This window comes from Equus przewalskii, chromosome 16 (genome assembly GCF_037783145.1).
Source record: "Equus przewalskii isolate Varuska chromosome 16, EquPr2, whole genome shotgun sequence".
NCBI lineage: Eukaryota > Metazoa > Chordata > Mammalia > Perissodactyla > Equidae > Equus > Equus przewalskii.
The window spans coordinates 68,057,738-68,083,654 of NC_091846.1; the positions used below are offsets into that span (position 1 = coordinate 68,057,738).

Sequence of the window (25,917 nt, forward strand, 5' to 3'; positions counted from 1 at the left end):
TCTTGAAATCAGATAGCATGACTCTTCCAACTTTTTCAAAATTGTTTCGGCTAGTCCAGTTCCTTTGCTTTTCCACATAAACTTTAGAGTCAGTTTGTCAATTTCTAATAAATCTCAAGGTGGCAGTTTGATTGGGACTGCTTTGAATGTCTAAATTAATTTAGGCAGAATTGACATCTTAACAATATTGAGTCTTCTCCAGTTACTTAGGTCTTCATTGATTTCTTTCATCAGTGTTTTATAGTTTTTAGCATACATATCTATACCTAAGTTTTCATGTTTTTTTCGATGCTATTATAAATAGCATTTTTTTTATTTTGATAGTTTATCTTTTTCAAGGAAAGCGCTTTGTTTGAATAAGATTGAAAGTCATCCAGCCTATTTGTTTGTAGAAATTATACAAAATAATCATTAACAATATAGTGAAACCATGGTATAGAAACCTCTAAATATGAAGAAGGTTGTTTGATTTTTGTATATTGTGTGATCTTGCTAAACTCATTTATTAGTTTTAGTAGCTTCTTTTGTAACTTCTTTGGGATTTTCTCTGTCATCAAAGAAAACTGTATCTTATGTGAATATAGACAGTTTTATTTCTTTTTCTTGCCTTACTGCACTAGCTAGAACCTCCAGAACAATGTTGAATAGGAGTGGTGAAAGCAGATATTCTTGTCTTATTCCTAATTTAGGGGGAACGCATTCAGTCTTTCTCTATTAAGTATGATGTTAGCAGTAGGTTTTTTGTAGATAATCTTTTTCAGGTTGAGGAAATTCCTTTCTACTTCTACTTTTTTATTATACATGGATTTGAATTTTTTCAAATGGTTTTTCTGCATCTATGGAGATGGTCATATGGTTTTTCTTATTTATTCTGTTAATATGGCGAGTTATATTGATTGGTTTTCCAAAGTTGAACCAACAGTACATTCCCATGTACGTGGTCATGCTCTATTTCCTTTTTTTAATATATTGCTAGATTCAATTTGCTAATTTTTTTTTAAAACATTGGCACCTGAGCTAACAACTGTTGCCAATCTTTCTTTTTCTTTTCTGCTTTTTCTCCCCAAATCCCCCCAGTTCATAGTTGTATACTTTAGTTGTGAGTCTTTCTAGTTGTGGCATGTGGGATGCCACCTCAGCATGGCCTGACGAGCAGTGCCATGTCCGTGTCCAGGATCCAAACCAGTGAAACCCTGGGCTGCCAAAGCAGAGCGCACGAACTTAACCACTCGACCACAGGGCTGGCCCCCAATTTGCTAATATTTTTTAAAGGCTTTTATAGTTGCCTTTCGACATGTTTGTATCCTCTTCAAAAATGTAAATGAAAGGTATGACCGGTGTTTTTCTTTACTGGCCTAATGTTTCATTATAGGCTAATGCCTACAGTTTATAGATCTGAAGGAAACAAAACAGTTTTAAAACAGCTGTGAATCAATTTACCAGAAAATACTACCTAACCGACTTAAAAAAACCATCTTTAAAACAAAATATTTAACTCCTATGTCATATTTACAACACACAAATCATAAAACTGTCATCTGTGGGACTGAACTCTGTACCGGTGCTTATCAAGAGGTACATACCAGTTGTCTCATACTTTTATGCAGGTCTCATTAAGGGCAAACATTAAAGCCAGATATATGTAGTAACTACCCTAACAGCTAGAGACAAAGAAGAAATCAGACAAGGTTCTAACACCATCTCTTTTCCTTGTGCATTTATATTACGAAGATGTACGCCTCTCTCAGTTTTGTCTCAAATACAATGGGGATTCTATCCAGGCTAAGCAGAGCAAACTTTTATGATTCTTCTCACACTCCTCTGATTATAAAAAGCTAGATAAATGAAAAGCATACAAATAGAACTTGTACAATGTCAGTGTCAATATACTTACTTTCCTGTATTTGTAAAACTGAGGAATGTAGTAAAGTCTAGCCTAATTTGGTGGTTGTGAATATCAAATAAAATTTTACCCATCAGAATGCTCTGAAAACTGTAAATACTGTATGGTAATTTACAGGCCAGTTAAACAAACCTCTCTTATTTGAATCATCACTTCCTATTTTGTATTAATTTTTAAAAAATGATATCTTACTTCTACTGGGCTATGTAACATCCCACAGTGCCACATACATATTTGGTAGTCAAGAATTTCTTGGATGAATGAATCAGTCTGCATTTTTCTTAGTAATAACAATAATGCTAATAGCTGCCCTTAGCTGTAGGGAAATGAGTTGATTAAGAGTCCTTGTATCAAAGCCTTGCATTTCTTGCGTATCTTAGGTCAAAGACACTGCCACTGGGTATTTATTGAATATCTTCATTCTCAGTGGGGCTATGGGACTATAACGGAGATAGAAAAATTCTGAGAAGACCCAATTTCCCACCAGGGATGAGAATATTGTACAACCAAGGCATTCCTCTGATAATGAAACAGTCAAAAGGCATGAAACTTTGCCCATTCAAATATTGTTCTCAGGGGCTGGTCCAGTGGCGCAGCGGTTAAGTGCGTAAGTTCCACTTCGGCGGCCCGGGGTTCGCCGGTTCGGATCCTGGGTGCAGATGTGGCACCGCATGGCAAGCCATGCTGTGGTAGGCATCCCACATATAAAGTGGAGGAAGATGGGAATGGATGTTAGCTCAGGGCCAGTCTTCCTCAGCAAAAAGAGGAGGATTGGCAGCAGTTAGCTCAGGGCTAATCTTCCTCAAAAAAAAAAATTGTTCTTAGGTTAACTACTCATCTGGCCCCTTCTTTTCTCACTACTGGGATTCGTTCTAAGAGAAACGTAAATTTTTTATAAAAAACTATGACTGGTTCCACTAGCATGGAATGGCCCATATTGTAGATGGAAATACACAATGATGACACTCTGTCTATTGTGAATAAGATCGAAGAGATCCAAAGATTTTTAATTCCATGCCACAGCAGTTACAGCACAATAATAATCTGGAGTCAATTCAATGCAAGCTCATAGGAAACGGAAAATTCGTCTCAAAGAGTTATAAAAGTTTAACTATACACAGTCACTACCACATCATTAGCTGATTCTTTTATTCATTTGTTCAAACATTCTACCAAGCATCTGCAATGTGCAAGGCACTGTGCTTAACACTGGGTTTATAAAAAAAAATCTATATAAAGAAGTTTCGGTAATTTATAAAAATGGCTTGATAGATTTTTACCAAACGTGGAGGGTCGGTTTTAGATAGTTTATTAGGCCATACGACGTAAGTGAAATTTGCTTTGAGGAAGGGGTCCTCAAAGACACACACTGTTATCCTTCAGAGCAGCTAGAATGGATGAACTAGAGACTCATGACTGCCAGCTGAAAAAGATGTGATGTATGTGTTAAGATGCTGAGGACAGAAGAAAACAGTGGTTTCAAATATGTGTCCAAACTCCACATCACAAGGGTAGACACTCCGAATTGAGAGCAGCAGGAGTTGTAGCTTATTTAACAGCAGTCGGTGTGCCTCTGGGCAAGTACCGGGGAGGCCAAGGATCAAGTGAATAAAGCCCTTCCAGCTCTCATACAGCTCAGTCTAGTGTGGGGAGAGATTACAAAAGATGGTCGTAAGTGCACTGATACATGCGCAGGGAATCAGGGACGCAGAGAGGAGCGGCCTCCATCCAGTGATGAAGGAAAGGAAACCTCCAACCTGCATGGAAGGTTGCAGAAAGTGCTGACTGACCGAGCCTTAAAAATGATCAGGACTTAGTCAGGGGAAGGTGAAAGGTGGGAGTGGGAATAGGAAGGAGGAGAGGGCACAGCATGGACAAAGACATGGGAGTGATGGCAGCATGGTGTGTGAGGAATTTACTTTGAGGGGGTGGAGTATAAAATCTGAATTAGAGAGTGGCAAGAGAGGAGACTGGAGAGGAGAGAAGGATTAAACATAGACTGAATTGGCACACAAAGTTTTCTATGTCAAAAATAAACTAATAATTAAATGCAGATAATTTTATAAGATATGAAAATGCATCTAGACGTAAATCAAGTACACAACAATGAAGTATTATGTAAGGAAGATGTTACTTGATTTTAAAATGATGTTCTGTCTATCCACATAAGGTATCTGTGCATAGCAGCCTTTCAGGTATAATTTAAATGGCCCTAGATTTAGTCACTTAATAAATATATATCAAATAGAAGCTATGGGTAATCACCTGGGCCAAATGCTCCTAACTGAGAGACTAAGATTTGAATACCATTTTTAATCTAGTTTAGTCAAACTAGAAACACATGGAAAGTTTAATAACAACGAAACCTGAACTCAAGTAACATATCAATACTATAGACAACTGAGTTCATTATGGAAAAATCTGTCATACTTGGTACAAAAAAATAGACTTCAACCAGGGAAACTCCCCAGGATGGTTGGAAAATGGGGATGTTTGATAAAGTGAATAGAGTTTAGTAAATAATTATGAAATAAGTATCACAATTTGATGGTAATCAAGGAAATAACACACAGCATCAACTATTATATGCTACTGGACATTATTTTATCTTTTCTTCTGATTCAGGAGGCATTCAGGATCTGTAGTTTATCAGTCTGAATATCACTTATTACTGTAAAGAAATGGTTTTATATACTATAAAAAGCAGAGTGCATGTAGATTCTACCCAATGACAAACTAAAAATGGCTCTAATAAAAAAAGGTAAGTCCTTCTCTCATAAAAGTTAAGTATGGGTTACTGAACACCAAAGCTTAATTTGGTAAGGTAAACTATTGCAGCTAATGTCAACTCTATACCTAGACATTTATAGCTGGTGCATCAAGTAACAATTCTTTAAATAGAAATAACCAGTAAACATAGATAGTTAAGTTTGAGAGACCGTATGTCACCATAAAATTACAGTCATAAAAACTAAGACATCATAGTAACTAAACATTGGGGCATATATGAATAATATTCTCAGCAGAAATTCCATGTATAATTTGCTTCGAATTCTCAGCAATCACCTGGAAACCAGGACTAATCCAGACAATGGTCACATAGTGATGACCTTGAAAGGCGATCATGCCGAAAGCCTGATCGTTTTACCACCTTGCTTAAAATTTAAATGCTAAGATATTTTTTCTAAATTGTCGATACACAAAAAGAACCGTAGGTAATTACTGGTTAGGAAAAAGCCCTCAATGAACTTTATGCATCTGCAAAGTACACATTTTATAATACTAGACTAGTCTTAAAAAGATCTAGTGCACTAAGTCCTAAGTCATTGAGGAAGCTGTTTAAAACGTAATTAGCCAGTGCCATTTTTAAGTGTGCCACAGTGACGCAATTGAGGGCACTGAGCACCTGTCTGTGGAAACAGCACACTAATGCTGTGTATGTGTGCATATGTGTGTATGTATGTGCATGAAAATACCTGTATGAGCCTGTTTGCCCAGCGTATTATTTTTCCTTTAAATGCCATTTGCTGCATTTTAGGATTGATTAATTCAATTTAACCTTTCCTACAAAGCTAGATGTTGTCTCTATTATGTACCATTTGGGAATAACTGTAAACGTGTGATCTGGCTTGGGCAATGGTGTACCTCACGGCATAATTTACATTTCCACTGTCTTATTGTTTCTCAAGATACAGTTGAGGACCCCTTGGATCAGAATAATCACCTGGGATGCTTGTTAAAATATAGATTCCCAGGCACCACACTCACCCAACCAAATCTGGGACGTGAGGGAAGAACAGGAATCTGTATTTGTAACAGGAATCTAAGTACTTTCCAAGTACACTCAAGTTTGAGGACTACTGTACTAGGTGAAAATATCCCCAAGCTAACATATGGCACACAGCTAGTTTATGGAATGAGTCAACATACGTTAATATAGAAATTTGCAGGTCACAAAGAAGTCAGACAACTTCCAGTTCAGATTCTAAGGAACTGGGGTTTAGGATTTCTCCTCAATGGGAAGAAAGCATCAAAGGCAGTATGTATAATGTACTAGGGCAGAGACCACATTTTGTTCACCCTTGTTTCATCAGCACAAGGAAGCTCTGTGAACATCTGTAAAATGGAGCAGGGCACAACGTCCCGGTATGAGGCAAGGGTAGAACAGTTAGACAAGTTCCACCGGCCAAGTTCACTACTCACTACTGCTACTGTTTTGGAGAAGCACTATAATAGTGAGGATATGCTATGTGACTCTTACTGTTTTAAGAGCACTCTCAGTCAAGGGGAAGTGGATGGTTAGACGGCTCCACAGCGTTACAGGCAATCGCCAAGTTTGGATGAGTTGTAAACAGAGGAATCCTGTTAATATCTCTACCTCTTGGGATGTTCTATGGATGTAAACATTCTATGTTTGTTACTGGCAGTTGTTTCTGAAAAGAAACAATTTGGCTAATGTAAGCCAGAGAAGTGCCTGGTTAACATCACAATGTTTTCCACACCCAATGGTGATAGTTGTTGCTCTGTGAGACAATAGTTGAGTTTGCTAGATACAGTGGATTCTCATTATTCAAGGTAGTTACGTTCTATAAAGTCACCTCAAACACTGAATTAGTGAACACTCAACCACCGCTCCTGGGGAAATACAGGGTTACATTCCTGACAGCCTCTGGTTGCAAAATTTTCAACAACTGATCAGTACATAACCTTGTTTTATGTATGCTTCTGTTTAAAGGCACCTAATTTAGTATATATTGTTGATTTATTAACATCGAACTCACACCCCAAAGCACTAGAACTCACGCCTGAAGGAAGCTTATCTGACACACGTATTTTCTCCATGAGGCATATCACCACATTCTTGCACTCAGGAACGCTAGACAGCACTTCAGCACGACACTTGGGGGCTGTTTTAAACAGCAAAATCACCAAAAAAAGCACAAAAACATGAAAAACATGGCATTAAATAGACCATGAAAAGGACACCTGTTTACAGCATCAGAGTGGAAACAAGAAGGCAGAGTATTACCTTGTTCAACCTCAGTTGGGAACGTGTGGGCTCAAATTTTTTGACACTCTGTACATGTCCCCCAAAGACCACAAAATGGCCTCAGTGAATACTGACTTTGGGGTTACAAAGAAATTTTGGCAAGTGGGCTAATAATGAGGATGGGCTGTACTTTTCCATTTCCCCCTCCAAGAGTTCCTGTTGGCCCCGTCCTCCCTTGCTTCGTGCTTTGGGAGGCTGACGCACCAGGGCTGCCAGGCTCTCTATCCTCTGGCTCCTAGCTGAGTTCAGTCAATGGAAGGCCCAGCAGGAGACTGGAAGGCTGGAGGAGAGTGAGGGTGGGGTGGCTGCTCTTGCTCTCTCCCTGCCAGGGTGCCAGGATTGAGCCCTCCCCTAAACCCATGAGTCCTGTCAGGTGGTCCCTCTGTGTAGTTTCTCTCTCACCCCTCCCTTAGCCCACAGGTTGAAGGGTGGCAACCTAGCTGTTGCTAACCTCAAGAGTATTGCAATATTCCTTGTTGGTTTCCCTAAACCCTGTCCAAACTTTTCAAAATAGACCCTTTATCAGACTTTCTTCAGTTTCCCTACTGTGCTACCTATTTCCTTCCAGGACCCTGACTGGAATAATGAGGGAGGGATCTCAAAACTACATGGGTTATGTGGAATTCTGACACCATAGGGGACTCAGAATTCTTCAGTCTGCACAGGCTGTAACTTGTGAAACAAAATTGCAAACAGGAATGGGATGTTCCTCTTTATCTAATCAAAGGCAGCTGGGAGGGGGTCTGTTCCTTAGATCAGGCAGCGAAGATGAATGCTGTCAATAAAGACTCACCTGAGGCCTGCTGCTGGGAGAATTGTGTATTTTTAGGTAGCTCCTCTAAAATCATGTTAGGAGAGCATCTGAGGCATTTAAATATATCTAATAATACAGATTAAAAGGGCAATGACTTTTATTAAGCTGTGTGTTATACACCTATACCTGTCAGCTTTTCCCAAAAGACCTTCTCTGGCAGAGATTTTCAAATTCCTCTTTTTCTTGAAACATCCTGATACCCAAAGCAAAAAATGTGCATAGCAATTTCTGTTTTCCTGGCTTTTTGAACATCGTTATTTTTTCCTTTCCCGGCTGGTTTCAATCTTGATGTGCAGGGCTTGCTCAGGACTTTATAACTGCACTGTGTCACATCCTAATCATCATAGATTATCATGTACCATGGACCTTGTTAAAGATTTACCAACTTTATGCTTCAAGGACAGGGTGGAAAATCCAGTTCTGAAAATAACTGATAAGGTTATCCCTGTCACATGTTTAGCTATTACTCAGAGCAAGTACCATTCACAAATCTTCCCAACCAAGTCTGCACTTGATTCCATAGGCTGATTCCCTCAGTTGTAGTGATTATTCCAGCCTATTACTTAATCAGATGAGCAAACTTGAGCTTCATTTTATTATCCCTGCGGGACAGGTTACTGAGAACTGTTTACTTTCAAATAGTTAATTGTTCTTGGCATCGTTTTCCTTATGGAATTCTAAACAAAATGTTGCACTCTAGAGGTCTAATTTGGCACAAAAGACAAGGGTGGTTTCTGCAAGAAGACAATCCATTCAAGTCCCTTCTCAGGGAAAAACGCAGTCAAAACTTGCCTTGAACTGAGCAGTTCAAAGCCAAGAGCATGTGGACCTTGTTAACTCAGTGACAGGTCTCAGACTCCACAGTAAAAAATAAAAAATTACCATCTGTCCAGGCACTTCAAGGTGGAGAGACAGCTGAACTGTTAATGCCACATAATAACCAACTTACCATTTTTTTTTCAGGAGACTTAGAAAACTTTACCTATTGTGGTTAAAATTATTTGAATATTTAACTACGAAACACTCACTATTATCCTCCTTTCTCATGTTTAGTTTTTAATTTAGAAGGTCATTTGAGACTAGACAATTTATGATAGTGGTTCTTAAACTTTTTAGGCTTAAGATCCCTTTATATATCATAAAAATTATTGAGAATCCTTAAAAGCTACTGAGAACTTTCATTTATATGGGTATTGTCTCTCAGTATTTATAATATTAGAAATAGAAACTGACAAGTAAAAAGATTTATTTATTAATTTAATTAAAACAACAATAACAAACCTATTATGTGTTAAAGAAAACATTTTTAATGAAAGAATAATATTTTTAAAAAAATTAGGGAGAAGAGTGGCATTGTTTTATGTTTTAGCAACTCTCTTTAATGTCTGACTTTGTAGGAGAAACTTAGATTCTCATATTTGCTTCTGCATTTAATCTGTTTGATATGTTGTTTCGGTTGATGTATACAAAGAAAATCCAGGGGCTGGCCCAGTGGCACAGCGGTTAAGTGTGCACGTTCCGCTTCAGCAGCCTGGGGTTTGCTGGTTCGAATCCTGGGTGCGGACATGGCACTGCTTGGCAAGCCATGCTGTGGTAGGCATCCCACATATAAAGTAGAGGAAGATGGGCACGGATGTTAACTCAGGGCCAGTCTTCCTCAGCAAAAAGTGAAGGATTGGCAGATGTTAGCTCAGGGTTAGTCTTCCTCAAAAAAAAAAAAAAGAGAAAATCCAGCCTCACAAACATTCAGTTGGAAGAATAAGGACCTTGAAGACTTCCTGGATGGGTCTCAGGGACCCAAGGGTCCCAGGACCACACTTTGAGAACCACTGATTTATGGACTGGTTGATGTTATGGAGGATGTTTGTTCTGGGCTCTACTTCCTGGCAAGAACATGGTTAAAAGCCATAATGTTAATTGTAGGACTCCACGTCACAAAAACAAGTATAACAAAGGCAGAGGTAGTTACTCCTTTCTCTGTTTGTTCTCTCCACATGAAGAAACATACAACTTTTATTTTTCCTTAAAAGATAGGCAGGATTAAAAAGCTTTCCCTTGACTGCTTCATTCTGCCCTGAGTTGAGGGGAGGCAGACACATATGAAAAACCCTTCTGGCAGATATTCACAGAAGAGGAAATTCAGGGAATGCAAGAAGGAAACTGGCAGTTGTTCAAATTCCTAGCTTTATTTCAAAACTCTCTAGGTACAGATAAGTGGCTGCAAGGTGTTCCTGTTTTGGTGAGAAACTTGGAGAAATTGCTACAATGACCTAATGTCAACCTTTTTGGTCTCTATTAGGGGTGGGACAGGGTGGTCCTATTCACTCACGGTAGGCAGAACCTGGGCTGCGGCACTGAAGTGGAGACAGGACCTGGGACCCTGAACAGAGCCACTATGCCCCACAGCCCAGTCTGGCATCTCATGGCTTTTAGTGTTTGGAGACACTGGGGAGATGTCCAGTGTTGGAGACACTGATTTAAAAGAGCAATAAAACCCATGAACTGGAGAAATAAGTTGCTGGAAAGAATAAGAAAGTTATTATCAAAATACTGAACCTTTTACCACAGTGTTCGAGCTTTCAGCCTCACTTCACAGCTAACTAGCTCCTCAAACTCTCTTTCCAGAGAAAAGGAGGAATTCCTGGAAAGGGAGAATGGCAGAAGCTTTCACTGTTCTGTTGCAGTTGTCTAGAGAATTATTTTAGTTAGAGTGAAGGGTGTCAACAGCAGCTGCAGAGAGAAAAGCCTTCGTTCAACGCACCGGCAGGGCAAACAGCAGGTTCTGAGATACTCAAGTACTGAAAACCCACGCCTGTGCTAGCACGTACCTCATTGAAATGAACATCCTGCATTCCGACATCTTCCATCATGGAGGCCTCCTCATCTATGTTGGGGGTGATGACCCTGAAGGCTGTGCATCCTTGTCTAAACATGCCTAGGAATCGAGAGAGCATGGGAGAGAGTCAGAGTTATCAACCTGCAAGTGGATGAACTTTGATGGTCCTTCCTGCCCTGTATGTTTTTGTGTTAAATCAAATAACCAATTTTGAAATCTCTTAGGTCTCAGGCCAGCATTCCCATGGGGAGCCTGGGGGCCACTGTGTGCTTTTCTTCATTTGCTTCCTCATATTTAATCTTCGTCTGCTGCAATTTGTTCCTTTTTCTCATCTCTTTTTATTTTTCACCCACTTTTATTAAAATGTATGCAGTCATTAAATAAACTGTAAACAAACTGAAATAGGTATTGAGTCAAATTAATAGTAAAAGAATAACAACTAAATAATCATTTGATTTGGTAAGATGTCCCATGGTGTCAGATACCAAGAAAAATAAAGAAGCCAAAGCCAATCAAAGAGAAATATATGACTCAAAAATAACTGTTTCCTTCAAGCTGTCATCTTACCCGCTCTGGCTGGGGGTAACCCAGAACTCAGATTAGAACTTGCTCTTCTCTTTCATGAAGTCTACAAAACCAAGATGGAACTCAATAGCTACAGCCGTGAGCTGAGAGGCTGCCGTAGCTGGTTCCACATTAGCTGCCTGGCGGGTAAGGAGGGGCCTTCTTTCCTCCCCACAACTGAAGAGCGGGGCACACACAGCATGAATACTTCAGGGGCCTAGACACTCAGCTCTCTAAGGTGGAATGGTATAAGGTTGGAGCTGGGATAAATACCTGGGAGAGGCTATCCTTAAGCAATAATGGCCCATTTGGGGCCTTTATTCATCTTGGAGTCACTGGGAAAAGTTTTGTCAACTGGACAATATTAGTTGGGCAAAAATGATGAACTGAAGAAGGACTTGAAATGCCTTGTTATTCTAATATTGAGATTGGTGGTTAAAATAAAACAAAACAGAAGTCAAAACTCGAATTGAGACCTCCCACATTTCAGGAAAAAGGAACACAGAGTATTTTGAAATCAAGTATTGAAAGAGCAGACCCTAAAGTCAGAGGTTTTTCTGCTGCGTATTGGTCAAGGTTTCTAAGCCATTCACGGGTTGTCTAGTGCCCCTGCTACTGTCCTAGTTTAGCCTTGCTTTTATTTTGTTCTATGCAGACATAAGATTCCCCTATGAAAAGTATTAATCTAGGAGCTTGAGGATATAGTAACATACAAAAAGCAAAATTACAAAAGCCGACCACCCACTCTGAGGCTGCAGAGTACATTTAAATAAACAACTTAGCTCTGGTGGAATAACTAGAACAGTGGCCAAAGCGCTTTCCTCTACCTGCCCACAGAATAGGATTGCCATCAAAACAGAGAAGCAAGGAAGAGAAGGGAGGGAAGGAGAGCCAAGTCCAGCCATGCAGAGCTGAAAGATAAAATCCCCACACCTCTGAGCGTCACGTGGGTGGGCGGCTGGGCCCTAGGGCTGAACCCACCCTCAAGCTCACCTCCCTGGCGCCTCCTCTGGCAGGTGCTGTGACTGGAGGGGAAGTGGGGTATCTCCGGCCGGAGGGCTATGTCTGCTTCTAAACACCAGGAAAGATATTACCTGACAAAAGGTCTCAACAGGAAATCATGCTGGTAGTAAGAGAATATGGAGCCCTTCTTTAATTTCTTTCTCTTTTGGGCTCTGATATATGAAAAGCCCAGACTCTCTTAAATTCCAGTCCAAAGAGCCAGCTGTACTAGATATAAAGAAATTCCCTGGCCTCGGCATCTGTGACGTTATATCATTTCTCACTTTGTAAATGTACTCGTTAGCCAGATCTGGTGCTCCTGTGCTCCCAGTACACATACGCACATGACCAGCTTTTCTAAAAATGCTGATGTTCTTGATTTTGAAATGGAAATGAGCAACTGGTGTTTAACCAAAAGGAACTCGTGAAAGAATTCATGGCCTGCTAATTTGGGAACAAACTCATAATCTACAAACCGGCAGCACTCACTCCTGCCCTCTCCTTCCACGGGGAGGCAAGGTTTCTAGCCAGCAAGTCTACCTTGTCGTAAAATAAAGCCAACTGGGCTGCATTCCAGAAAATGCTGTTTGATGATGTCCTGTTACAACTGTCTTTTGACTGATAAACAGTTTGAGGGGGAACTATCTTAAGGGAAAATAAAATATTTTCAGCTCAAGATTCGTTGGTCAGGGACAGCCGGATGCAAAGCTCATTAACTAATTTTTGCAAGGTGGAGCCACAGTAAGAAGTTACATGACAACATGCCATCTCTTTTTGTTTTTGATATTGGCATTTCTGCTGTACCTACCAAGTCAAGCAAATGTCATGACAGTGAATAAAACAATGAATACAGTATACACACACACGCACACACACACACAAATCCCCCACCTCCAAATCTCTCTCAATGGCTCTCTCTTGTCTTTGCTGCTTTCTACAGTTCTATATTCATTTCACAAAACACAGGAATCATTCCTCACCTTTCCGTGTGAGATATTCTGCCACCAGGGCTGTGACATGGACGTAGCACATGGCTGCCTATAATAAGAGACACATGCTTCAGAATCACCATTTATAAAGCATGTCATAACACTCACAGACAGAAATCCATTGACTGTATGTACTAATCTTAGATCTCAAGGCACCAACTAGTGTTTCTAATAGCTGACATCTTACCTTTTGAAAAAAGTGCAACAATTCACATAAATTGAAATTTTGAAATAAACTGCAAACTGAGACAAATGGTGGTAAATTTGCTAAGGTTTGTTTCTATTTAGAATTATTAAAATCTAATTTTAAAGATAAAAAAACATTTGTTCTTCATATATCTAAGATTTCTGCATCATTTCTCTTAAAGTGAAAAGAGGACCTACGTGAAGAAAAGGCCTGTGCCTTCCTAGATTCTGAGAGAATTGCTCAAATTTCAGGCTAAAATATTTTTCTTTCAACTTAAAAAAAAAATGAAGCTGTAACTTTTTCCAAACATAGAATTCTAAACCAAAATTATAATTTAATGTTAAATGGATAACATTATAAATAACTTAAAATGAAAGCAAAAAATAAAAATAAGTTTTTTTTACCAAGTTGCTATGGTGATACAAAAAGTTGAAGATAGCTGTTGGAAATGAACCCACTGTAAGGTTCTAATGCCTGAGCTCCTGGTTGTTGTGATAGAAAAATTACTACTACTAATAACATGTAATTCATTTTTATTATGGCTAATGTATAGTTTAAATTTACGGTCAAACAGAATGGACTCCTTGAATAATCAATACATAAAAACAGTTAAATAAATTTTTCAGACATAGAGCATAATTTTACTAATGTAAGCAGTCACAGAAGTTTAAAAGTAAAAGCATGCTTCTTTCGTAATACTGTTGGTCAGACCTAAATGTCTGAGGCACAAATCCTGAACAGAATTTTCATGGGAATGCAGGACCTGCCTTACAGCCTATTGTTTTCCTTAATTTCTCCTGTTTTACAGGTGATGTCATCGAGACACAGAGGGGTTAAAAACTGGCTCAACGTCAGAGAGTTAGTAACTGTGGATCTGGGATTCAGTCTGTCTCCGGAGCCCAAAGATCCAATTCCCGGCACACAGCTCCCCCGGCCCCGCCCTGCCACACTGTCTATTGAAACATGGCAGCTCTGGACACCAGGGAACACCCTGATATCTCTCACGTCCACAGATGGAAGTGGGCTACCTCAAAAAGGAAAAAGCAATGCCCTACCATTACTTTAGTAACACGAAAATTTAATTCTATCATAAAATAACTGAATTTTAGAACTAGTGATGAGTTTTTATACAGAAACTGAGTGCACTTGAATTAGCAGGCATCTATATGAACATGGAAGTTTTCAAACACGGAGCTTTCAAACAATGCTCTTTCGTGATAGAAATATCCCCTTACAGTGCTGTAAATTATTAATTGGCTTCTTTTAATTACTGGGAAATTTTTCTGAAAATCGGCCTCTTTTAGTGAATGGGGCATAATTAGTTTTCTCAACAACCCGGACAGAGAGGCTTGCAGAGCTACCTCGGAGAGATCCCCGTTTTTGACATGGATCCTGGCCATGCTGTCCAGCCACGTCTTCCTGAGCTCAGGAGTGCTGGCATAAGACTTGGCCAGACTGTACTGGAGGTCCACCAGCATCTCCGGGTCATTCTCGTGTTCCTTCATCTGGGCAGTGGCCATCAGAACTGTGCGTATTCTTTTGGTCAAGTCCTTCACATCTGAGGAGAAGCTGGTGTGCTAAAACAAGGGTAGAAGAACGACACGTGGCTTTCAGCTGCGTTCTGTCTGTCCACATACATACCAGACGATGAGGCAGAGTCTTGGGATTGACAAATAAAACAGGACCGGGCCACCCACCTTGATGAGCCTGTCGCTGTTGGCACAGTTGTTGATGATAGACAAGGACTGCTGGAATCTCGTTCCCCCGATCCCAACAACATCTGCTATCAGCTGGCTGACGGAAATAATGACCTTAGGGACACACAAACGTGAGCAAATCAATTCACCTTCAAATGACTTCCCAGGCTCAGCTCCTGTCTTTAGTTAGGATGTGTATGAGGACAGGGCAAAGCGGAAGTTTTCGGCAGAGATCACTCCAGTGTGGGAAACAACGTCTGAGTCATCTATTTCCTCCAAGAATTATTCCAGAAGGTGATTTTGTTTTCCTTAAGTATTTTGTTTGCACAGCAAAATGCTAATCAGGAAAGTGTAGGGAGATGTGGATCAGATAAGTCCATATCACTTGCATAGTTACTTACCTACCACTTTCTCTAACAAAAAGGGTTGCTGTTGTTAGTGTTGTCGAGTGGATTCCAACTCCTAATGACCCTGTGTTCAGCAGACTGAAACCCTGCCTGGCCTTTTCGAATCATCCTCTCACCTTCTGGTGCTGTATCAGACAATGCTCTGCTACTATTCATAGGATTTTCTTGGCCAATTTTTTCAGAAATGGGTGGCCAGATCCTTCTTCCTAGTCTATCTAGTCTGGAAGCTCTGCTGAAACCTGTCCACCATGGGTGACCCTGATGGTGTGTGAAATACCAGTGGTGTAGCTTTCAGCATCACAGCAACACACAGCTGCCAGAGTATGACAACCTACAGACAGGTAATGTTGTTCCCCGACCAGGAAAGGACCCCGAGTCATGGAGGTGACAGCACCACATTTTAACCACTAGACCACCAGAGCTGGCAAAAAGGGAGATCTTATCACCTACTTCCTCGGTTTTTGGTTTGAACTTATTCGTACTACATATTCAATAAGTGGACTGTCCTTTGCGTTTTTTATTAAAACGTATATGTATTAACTATGCAAAGGGGGATCTGTCTTTTTGGGAGTCTATGAATGGCACTGCCTTTTCTTAGTTACTCAGGCTAAAACATGGATGCTATCCTTATTCCCTCCTTTTCCTTTACCACACTCAGGTACAATCAATCACTTAGTATTGTCACCTTAATCTCCTCTTCCTTCTAACTTCACCATGCCTGGTCCAGGACACCATCCTCTCTGGCCTAGATCTAACCATGGTTTCCCTAAGGTCTTCCCAGCTAAGGTCTCAACTCCCCTGATCCATTCTCAGCATTGGAGTCTATGAGATCCCTCCAAATATGCAATGATGCCTCTTTAATCTGTTCTCACCTGCACTATTAGGACCTTCTCCAGTTTGCCAGACAGGCCCTTTCACACATGGTGCATCTGTAGCCTGGAACATGCTCACCCTCTATACCTGCTAACCCCTGTTCATCCTTCACATTCTCTGGGAAGCTTCTCTGGCCCCCAGCCAGATGCCCCTCCTTGGTGCACTCAACTTCCTCTCTTATAGCACGAGGCACACTACATCACAAGAACTTCGGGGTTTGTCTGTCCTCCAGCAGACTGTAGATTCCATGAAGGCCAGGCTCTAGAGGATTCTGTTTTGTTTATGGCTGAATCCATGAATCCTAGCACGTAGTTTGCAAACAATAAATATTTCTTTTAAAAAAGGAATAAATACAGAGATGGAGAAGGCACTTCTGTATGTGTTAGCAGAAAAAGAGAGCCTACAAAAATACATAAGACTTTTCAGTATCTTGCAAGGTTCCTAGAACAGAGAACTGGGGACATTTTAACTCTGGAGAGATGGCAGGTGTGTCAATAGATGGAAGATGAAATGAACCACTTTGGGCTTTTGTGTCTTACCCAAGATGTTTACTATCAGGCATCACATAGGTTCTATTATATCTTGATTCAATGGAATTTCAGTCAGTCTAATATTGATTCAATATTTAAATATCAATTTACTAATAGAAACACATCCTGGGCCCAAATCTTACAATGTGGAGGATGAATGAAATAAACCAAATCAGTAAATGTGACTTTCAAATTTTCCATCTTGAGGCCGGATCTTGTAGTAGCTATGCTGAGGTAAATTGGTAAATGCGACACTCAAAGTTTTCCTGCTAAAACAGAATTCCACACAGCACACTTGCACTGGAAAACTACACTACACGCACTTGCAAATGTGTCCGGACAAAGGACTTCTTTCCAGTGTAGTCGAAGTTATTCCTCATCAGGAAGTACAGCAGCTGGGAGGCCTCGGTTCTGATGGAGCTCAGTTTGGAGTTACAGCACTTGAGAATCTCATAGCACAGAGCAGCACACATGTCAGCTCTCCCTTCATAGAACGTGGAGGGGAACTAGACGGAACCCAAGAAAGCAAATAAATCACATAAAGGTTAGCGCTCCCTTCAACTCCAGGTGGAAAGTGGAAAATGTATGACAATCAATTATGACCTTTCCTGATGAAACAGCTTACCTTATAAATTAATGACCTTAAGGCAGTGAAGACATTTTTTAAAGCCGTTTCAGACTGATTTTTTTGAAGAAAACACAGGTAGACATCAAAAACTTTTTTCATGAGAGGATTATGTCCATGGTCAGCCAGGAGCTGGTTCTTAAAACACACAAAGGACAGCTTGGTTAGTGAGACACACCAAACACCTCTAATAGGTTTCATACAATTTTTGGGCTCAAAGGTTAAATTTTCCAGATACTAAGACAACTTCTAATTTAAAGAAACTCTGCCATGAATGCCCTAGGAAAGCACAGAATCCCCTTGTAGTACAAATAAGCTATCAATAAATTTATGCTTTGCAGCGTTGTTTTCTGTTGGGAGAGGGACTAAATATAAAACTTCCCAGCAAACTGTAATATGGTTTAAAGGACCACTGTTCCTCAGTACAGACTGGGCTTCTATTTATTTACTTAGCTTTAGTGCATACCAGCAACTGATATAGAGGTGATGTTTGTGACACCTTAATTCCAACAAAGACGTGCCATTACACGTGTCAGCTAATTAATGGGCTGGAAAAAATACTGAAGTGAGGTATATGAAACAGCTCCTCTACAAGTGAGGGTTTCCCCCCAGGCTTCTCAGGCACTCTGTTAAGCTATGAATAATCAGACAGTTTGCTAAGTTGGAAAATGTGCAGGCTTTGGTCAGGCACCATTGACCGTGTGTATGGATTTGTGCAGGTAAACCAAGTCTCACCATTCTTACCTGTAAAACAGAGACCCTAAAACTGACCTTGCACAGCTACTGTGAAGACTTGAGGTCAGGTACAGAAAGTGTCTGACACATTCTTTGGTCTAGCTCAATAAGTGATGGCTAGCAGGACATAACATGTCATGAGTTTTACTTGATAAAACAAGAAGGCCACAATGAATTACTTCTCCTCATTCTTCACGATTTCCTCACACCAGCAGCACATTCACACTAATTAAACACCTTGTAAGCCTGGCTGGCTGAAATGCCCATCCACAGCTGAACACACACTGTAGAGAGAGGTGTCACCCAGCCAGAGGTCCGCATGCAGCCATCGTGCTTAAACGTGTGTGACACTAAAGAGCTGCATCTTCAAATACAGACAAGCCTGTCTGAACAAAGGTGTGTGTTTGGGAGGAGGCACATGTGTGCATTTTGCACAAGCAGCCAAAATTGGTGGTAATAAAAAAATTTCAAGAGGCCAGTATCTCAAACCAATCTTACAATTTAGGTAAAAACAGAGATTACTTATGTCCAAATAATTCTGTTACATAGCAAATTATGGCTAGAGTAATAGCTTCAAGATTCACCTCATCTTATTGTTGGAGAAAAATTTTTACTCAAGGAATAAGTTTTGTTTTTTAGGTCTAGCGAGTCACAGATGCATTCACAGCTGGGAGGACAGTGGAACTCACAGTGATCTTGACATCATGAAGTACTGAGGGACAGTACTGAATTCCACCATGTGAAAGAGAAGCAATTTAATGAGCAGAAAATGTGACTTAATTAACTGAGGATCACAGAATTCTCAACCAGGAGCAGCTGTTCACCAACCAAAAAAAAAGTTGTTTCCAGTGTTTGGGGAACCGCTTACATGGTTTGTTGTCTGTGAACACCGCTTTTCCCAGGAGACATGGTTCTTCCTAATTATGGGTGGATTAAGGTTTGGATGAATCTGGATGTGAGTTTTTATTGTCTCAGCTCTCTTTGCTGGAACTATACAGGAGAGATGGTTCATACAAAAATTGCCAAGACCCCCCATCTTGCTGTCTGAATTGGCCCATCTCCAAGTTCTTACCCCTGGAGTTAAATTTTCCTTTCTTTCACTATCTCTGGTCAAGGGTTTTGCTTCCCATTTTCATGATTTAGTTTTTTTGGAGTACTGATCTCAAAACCTGCTTGCAAGAATGGAGTTCAAACTCACTTATACAAGGTATAAAGAAACCCCCATTTATAGGGGTAAAGGACCTGTCTCCCTGGACATACCCCAGTCTAACGTTGCCCATCCTTAATTTTCCAATCAATTCTCTTCTCTCCCTCTGTCTCTTTGTGTGTGTGTCTCTGTCTCTTTCTCATTAATTAGAAAGTAATATACACTAAATGTAAAAAATCTTTGAACATTCAGAAAGGCCCACAGGGGGACAAAAAGGCAAAACAAAAATAACCCTTCACTTTTCCACTCAGAAATAACCACACTAACAATGGAGGGTATCTAATTTCCACTTTTTTATCCCTATAGACTTTTCCTGAGGATGAGAAAATTTCACTCAGGAAATTAAATGAGACGTTAGAATAATATGAAAGGCAGGACTTATTTCTAGCAATAAGGTGAAGAATAGGTTATAAATAATTCTCAGGAATTGTGTGATGTAGATTCAGGTTTGACTGTTGTAACATGGCCTCCTAAGGGAAATGAGCCTTTCAGAGAACAAACATACAATATTAGTAATTTTTAAAGATCGAGGAACAGAAGAAAAAACAAACCTTGGGTGCTAAAATGAGATATCTGGAGCCACATTATTTAAGATAGCTACACTCTTCCTAGGCATATGGTATTTATTTTTATTTACATATCGATTTAAAAATAACTTGAAAAATCTAGTTTAAAGAAGAGTTGTGTCAGTTGCAGATGCTCACCAATCACTAAGATGACCCAGACCCCATGTGTCTTTGCAGAGCAGGCTCACAGTTGTGTAAACCAGGTCACAAACTCCCTGCAATTATCCAGGTGCCCCTCATCCTCATGCACAGGTTCTCACTGTGCAGCTCAAATCAAGAAAGGCACTTCAGGGAACTAAAAATACATTTTCAGACTAAATGAGTGAACACACTAAAAATATTATCAACTATGTAAAGGCCAGCACTGGTTTGGGATTGTGTTAGTAGATATTGTAAAATAGCCAGAGAAGAACTGTACTTTTCTGCATGTAACTACCTTGGTTTATTAAACACACTCTTTTACATATTAAATGAGATAACATATGTGAAAGCGCCCAGCAAAGTACTAGCCTCCAGTAAGGGCTGGGTAATTTCCTCCTTTTTCCTGTACGAGAGACCGTCCAACTACTTTGATACTCATTCAGCTTAGCTCCCCTCCCTCCTCCGTCCTCCTTCCTAACTTGCTGGAGAACAAGGGCTTGGACAGGCCAGTTGTGTAGAGATCTTGGGCAAGGGTCCTAACCTGTCTCAGCCTCCATCACCTCATCGATAAAACGGGGGAGAAGATCTATGAGGTCAGGCTGTTGTGAAGATTAACACTTGAAGCACATAAGGCACTCAATGGATAGCAGGAAGCTAATATATTAATAATAATCAGAATTCAAGGCTTAAATCTTTGCAAGCTTTTTCTCTCATTAAGAACTAGATTTCTTCATTGCCTTTGGCAACTTATTAGATGTGCTTAATTAAGGGACTCAGTAATGATGGGGCTATATCTGTAGAAATGATTTTCCTGCAAACAATTACATCTGTTAACTCAATGAAATAACTTAATTTTTCTGATATTCTCCAATTGATGCCTCAGCTGAGCAAGTATGTGCAGAGGAAGATCCCAGTGGCTGCTGTGCTGGTGGGCCTCATGAACCTGTGAATCTAGGCCAGGTGAGCCTATAGCTTGGCATGACATCCATTAATACCGTAACATCTGCCCATCCTCCCACTTTTCAGTGAGGGGTGCTGAGCTTTAAACATCAGACATTTTTGCATACAGGCACATAGCCTTTGACACCTTAGCTATAAAGCTGAGTCTTCCTTGTGGGTCTCAGGATCAGAACCTTTATCACAGGACCAGCAAGGCACGAACACTTGGGAAAGTGCTTACTGCTAAACTAGAGTTGACATTTGAGCTCCTACTATGTGCCAGACACAGGGTAGGTGTTTCTGGATATTTCATATCCATCTGTTAGTATACAATAGGCATAATCGCCTCATTCTAGATAAGGAAATTAGGATTTAGAGATGCCACATAGACCACCCAAGGATTAAAATCTGGCTAATGGGGGAGCTGGGAGTTAAAGCCCATGGTACTTCTGTATACACAGCTGGCTCCCAAGTGTATTGGAGCCTCGTCTGTATCAGCAAAATGCTAGGTCATCTCACTTTAAACTTAAAACAGCCCTGTGAGGCACATTGTATTTTTTCAATCTTACAAATGAGAAATCTTAGGTCTGGAGACATGAAGTAATTTTCCCAAGGACATTGAGCCAATAAATGTCCCAATCAGCTTTCAATCAGAGACCATCAGAGGTTGTTTCTGTCTCAACAGTCAGAACCTATCTGGTGGCCAGACATTGGAGGTCTGGGAACCTTAATGAATACTCTTCTTTATTATGAAGGAAGCAATATAAGGGGCCAAATAAGAACTGTAGGCTGTGCAGTAAGGAAACTGTCACTATTCTCATGGTGATGCCAGACCACACCTGTGCTGTGTGTACCCTCACCCCCACCCACTGTGCCAGGCCCACACCTGCTGTGCAGCGCCAGGGCCTCTTGCTCATTTACACGGTGGGGCCCAGGCAGAGGGTGGTAAAGCGTCCCAACTACTGTTCAGAACTGAAGGATTCACAATTAGCACTGAAATAGTATACACGGCAAATACTCACCTTAAAAATTTCATGGCCTATTTACATAAAAATTTTTAACTGAAAATATCCAAAAGAAAATAGAAAGAGGTTCCAAACGTGGTTCTAGTAGAGCAGTGGTTCGCAAGCCATAGTGTTCAGGTCTCACCCACAGAGTTTGGTTTGGTTGGTCAGGGCCCAAGAATCTGGATTTCTAACAAGTTCCCAGGGTCTGCATCTGCTGCTAGCCTGAGGACCACAATTTGAGAGCTGCCAGAATAGCGGCTCCACGTATCAAGGTACTGCCGCCCCCCATACTCATTCTGTTAGGATCCTCCTCTCTCAACTAGGTTCCTAGTAATGACATTTCATGGGGACCTGAGTGGCATGGCTGCTAAGAAGAATAAAGGGCCATAATATCAGGGTAACTATTTTTACTCTAATAAAGAAATGCACTTTATGAGAAGTGGAGATGAGTAAAGCAGAGAATGACTTTGGTTATATTTCCCAAATGCCCATACAAACAAACATATAGTTTCAATATTCATGGCATATTAACACTAATTCAATTTCCCCTTTCTGTGCTAGAAATGGAAGTAATCACTTAGCAAGCATGGGAAGTGTTAGGTTCCTAAAAACAAGAGAGTGGCTGAAGAGACCATCTCCACCTACTTCAATATTACTTGCTAAATCCTAAAAATAAGACCAAAACAACCTTTTATTTTCTATCTCTGAAATGTTCCTATCATTTAATTTAGTAACAGATAAAAACCTTTTTAAAAGGTAAATGTGTTTTTACTTATTGCTCCTCAACGTATAAATATCTAATTTTAACGGCTACCACATTTGGTTATGTTTAAAGATAGCGGGAGAAATGCCTGATTAGGTTCCCATATTTATCATCCTTGAGGGCCTAGCAAAGCCACATTCCTCAGGTAAATGCTTTCTTCTAGCCAAGTGTTAATCACCTCCAGAGACTGCTTCCACCCTTTGCAAGCATGCGGCACACTCTGACCAGTTGAGCTTTATTATATTTCTGGGAATTCAAGTCATTAACTGTGGAATGGTTTTATTAAGGGAAATTAAGATTAGTAGTTTCCTTACAGGGGCAGAATAGTTGGCTCAAGTGAAAATACAACATAAGAAGTTCTCGCTGGTTCAGTTACATAAGCAGAATGAATGTAAAAGGTAAAGCTCTGACCAGGAACAGCTATTCAACACAAACCTTAAACGCCAGTGTGAACAGAGAGAGAGTGTCCAGAGCCGTAAGGCACACCTCAGTAGCAATGTTGGCTTCAAGTAATGACTGGTGAAGAACATCTGCATCCGAGTGGCCATAGCCTGCATGAATTATAACACAAGTTACTGCGGAGTGGCTGCAGACAGAAAGGCTGGTGGAACGGTAGAGTCACAGTCAACTTTTGATTATTAACAGAAGGCTTATTTCAGGACCTCATCTCCCTGTTTGCCTCCTATTGCGGGGAGAGGGGAGATATTAATAATGTTTCCGTTCAGTTATAACTTTTTCATCACTGAAAGGAAGTAATAGCAGCAAACATTTATTGCATGCTTGCTATGTGTCAGCCATAATTCTATGATCTTTACATGTATTACCTCATTTAATCCCTCAATAGCCCTATGAAGTATGTACACTATTAAACCCTTTTTGCAGATAAGGAAACAGAGGCACAGAAAGGCCAAACGACTTATCTTAACCCACACAGTTAGTAAACAGTGGAGCCAGGAAGGCACCTGGACGGGAGTCGATGAATCAATTGAGCCAGCTGACTGAGCTGTTAGGATGGCGGGAGTGGTGAGGGAGGTTGAGATTTCTGAAGCTTCCCACACAGACAGAGGCAGCCGCATAGCAAAGGGTTAAGAAAATGAGCTGAGAGCTGGGCTGCTGGTCCCTGGACCCAGCTCTGCCACTTACTAGCTGTGGGATCTTAGGCAAGTTCTCTGACCTTTTTATATCTCAGTTTCCTCATCTGTACAGTGGGGATAATAACAGTATCTACCTCAAAGGGTTGTGGTGAGTGTTAAATTCGTTAATAGTTGTGAAGCTCTTAGAGTAACACCTGGCACATAGTGAATGTTATCTAAGTGTTAAGTCAATGACTTAAAGATCTGCATTATCAGCTCGAATCACCAACCATAATCAAGAGTTGACTGCACTGCTAATACTATTCTACTTGCTTTAACAAAAAGCATAAAAGCCACTAAGTCTGAAAGAAATGTTTAAGAAAAGGAAAGGATTTAAGGAATCATAATTTAAATACAAACTGATATCTTCTGCATGTGGCTGTAAAATCAATTTAGTACTGACATAAATGGAGTTTGACATACAATTTGAGATATTAAATTATGAAATGGTATGTATTAGCAGAAATATATATAGGGATGCAAAGATGTTACAGTACTGATGTAGATTACAAAGAAAGATGGCAATATAATAAAACATCACGTAATGTCTTTCTCCAAGGAGCAAAAACAAATCAACACTTACTATGCAGGTAATTTTCTTAATACTCCAGAGAGGAGGACATTTTGTATATAGATCAGGAAAACCAAGTACAGAAAACCTAGAGAATTTTCTTGAGGCCAGTAAAGGAAAAAACCCCAGAAACTATACTCCAAATTCCTTATCCAGGTCACTGTATCATAGTACCTATTATTAGGATAAAACAGAGTAACTAGCATGATGTTATTCTGTCTTTAATAAATGTCAGTTACAGAATGATTTTTAAAAGGCTACAAAAAAGCTTTTTAAAGCTACCAAGTTGCTTTTGAAAGTATGATAAAAACACTATTATGTGCTTTCATCCAATTTTGCTTTGGTTTTAAAAAGCTGGTTCTAAAGTTTTGTATTAGTGGACTGCATTACTCTCACACTGTGACAGAACCAGTGTGTCCTCAGTGAGGCTATGTAATACATTTGGCACTCTGCTAGTTCTGTTTTTTTATTTCTGCTTTTTTGGTAAGAAATCTCCCAGAGAAAAGAAAGATGGACATTTTTGGGTACTAATATTCATTGAACTGCCTTTGTAAGCCATCATCCGGAGAGGTTTGTTTGGTAAGATACAAAGACAATGAAAGAGGAAAACAAACAGATTGATGATTATTTTTACACTGATCACGAGCTGGGGTAAGAAGAAACCAAAAAATACAACACCTTTTATTAGACCAACCAAAATCGTCACACAGGTGGAAAGGACCCTTCACTGAGGGCTGCCATTTGACCCAAGTGAAGTTTTATAACATGGATTAAACTGTAACAAGGAACTTACTTTGGTGAATATTTTAATTTCTTTCTCTGCATGGAATTTTCCTTTTCTCTTTCTAGATAACTTATCAACTAAGTGTATCCAGGTGATGAGATGGCTACACACTGAAGAATGCCCACAAAATTGACCTACTCCTGGCTGTAAGTCTGGAACAATTCAAGAATTGGAACTTGGTAATGTGCTATTAAAACATACAATCGATGGGCAATGCTACTTAAGTTATTATGTAACTATGTATACGCGCATGGAAATGCGATGACAAAATTTCTCCAAGCTATTACCCCGCCCATAAGCCATTACACTATCTAGTTTCCTTTAGAATAAGAATCAGATTCATACAGAAATCTGTCTGCCTTTGTCCGAATCATATAGGAATAAACGAAAGGGTCCTTTTAGCCACAACTGGTTATAATTTGCTTTTCCTTGAACTGTTTCATCTCAAAAATCAGCAGGATTCCTGAGTTAGTGTTATTTTAAAAATCTCCCCAAATAAGTGGCAGCATGGAGAGGTTCTGTGAGTGATAGAGACTGCTTGGATAATTCGCCAAGTGACATCTCCCATGGAAAGCTCTGGACGCAGGAAAGCTT

At 40.1% G+C, this 25,917-nt stretch overlaps 1 protein-coding gene across 46 annotated transcripts in view; it reads right to left on the reverse strand.

Annotated features, from left to right (window-relative positions):
* Window positions 1-25,917, reverse strand: part of DOCK9 (dedicator of cytokinesis 9) — a 269,565-nt gene that overhangs the window by 20,499 nt on the left and 223,149 nt on the right. For 24 of the 46 annotated variants that reach the window (XM_070579155.1, XM_070579130.1, XM_070579124.1 and 21 more), the window contains 8 exons: window positions 23,271-23,386; window positions 17,478-17,615; window positions 17,176-17,358; window positions 15,043-15,156; window positions 14,707-14,922; window positions 13,150-13,207; window positions 12,161-12,238; window positions 10,596-10,702 (listed from right to left, as the gene is read on the reverse strand). In XM_070579155.1, coding sequence (XP_070435256.1) covers window positions 10,596-10,702; window positions 12,161-12,238; window positions 13,150-13,207; window positions 14,707-14,922; window positions 15,043-15,156; window positions 17,176-17,358; window positions 17,478-17,615; window positions 23,271-23,386 — 1,010 coding nt within the window. The remainder of the gene's footprint in view (window positions 1-10,595; window positions 10,703-12,160; window positions 12,239-13,149; window positions 13,208-14,706; window positions 14,923-15,042; window positions 15,157-17,175; window positions 17,359-17,477; window positions 17,616-23,270; window positions 23,387-25,917) is intronic. The other 22 variants (XM_070579148.1, XM_070579154.1, XM_070579142.1 and 19 more) reach the window with 1 other exon arrangement.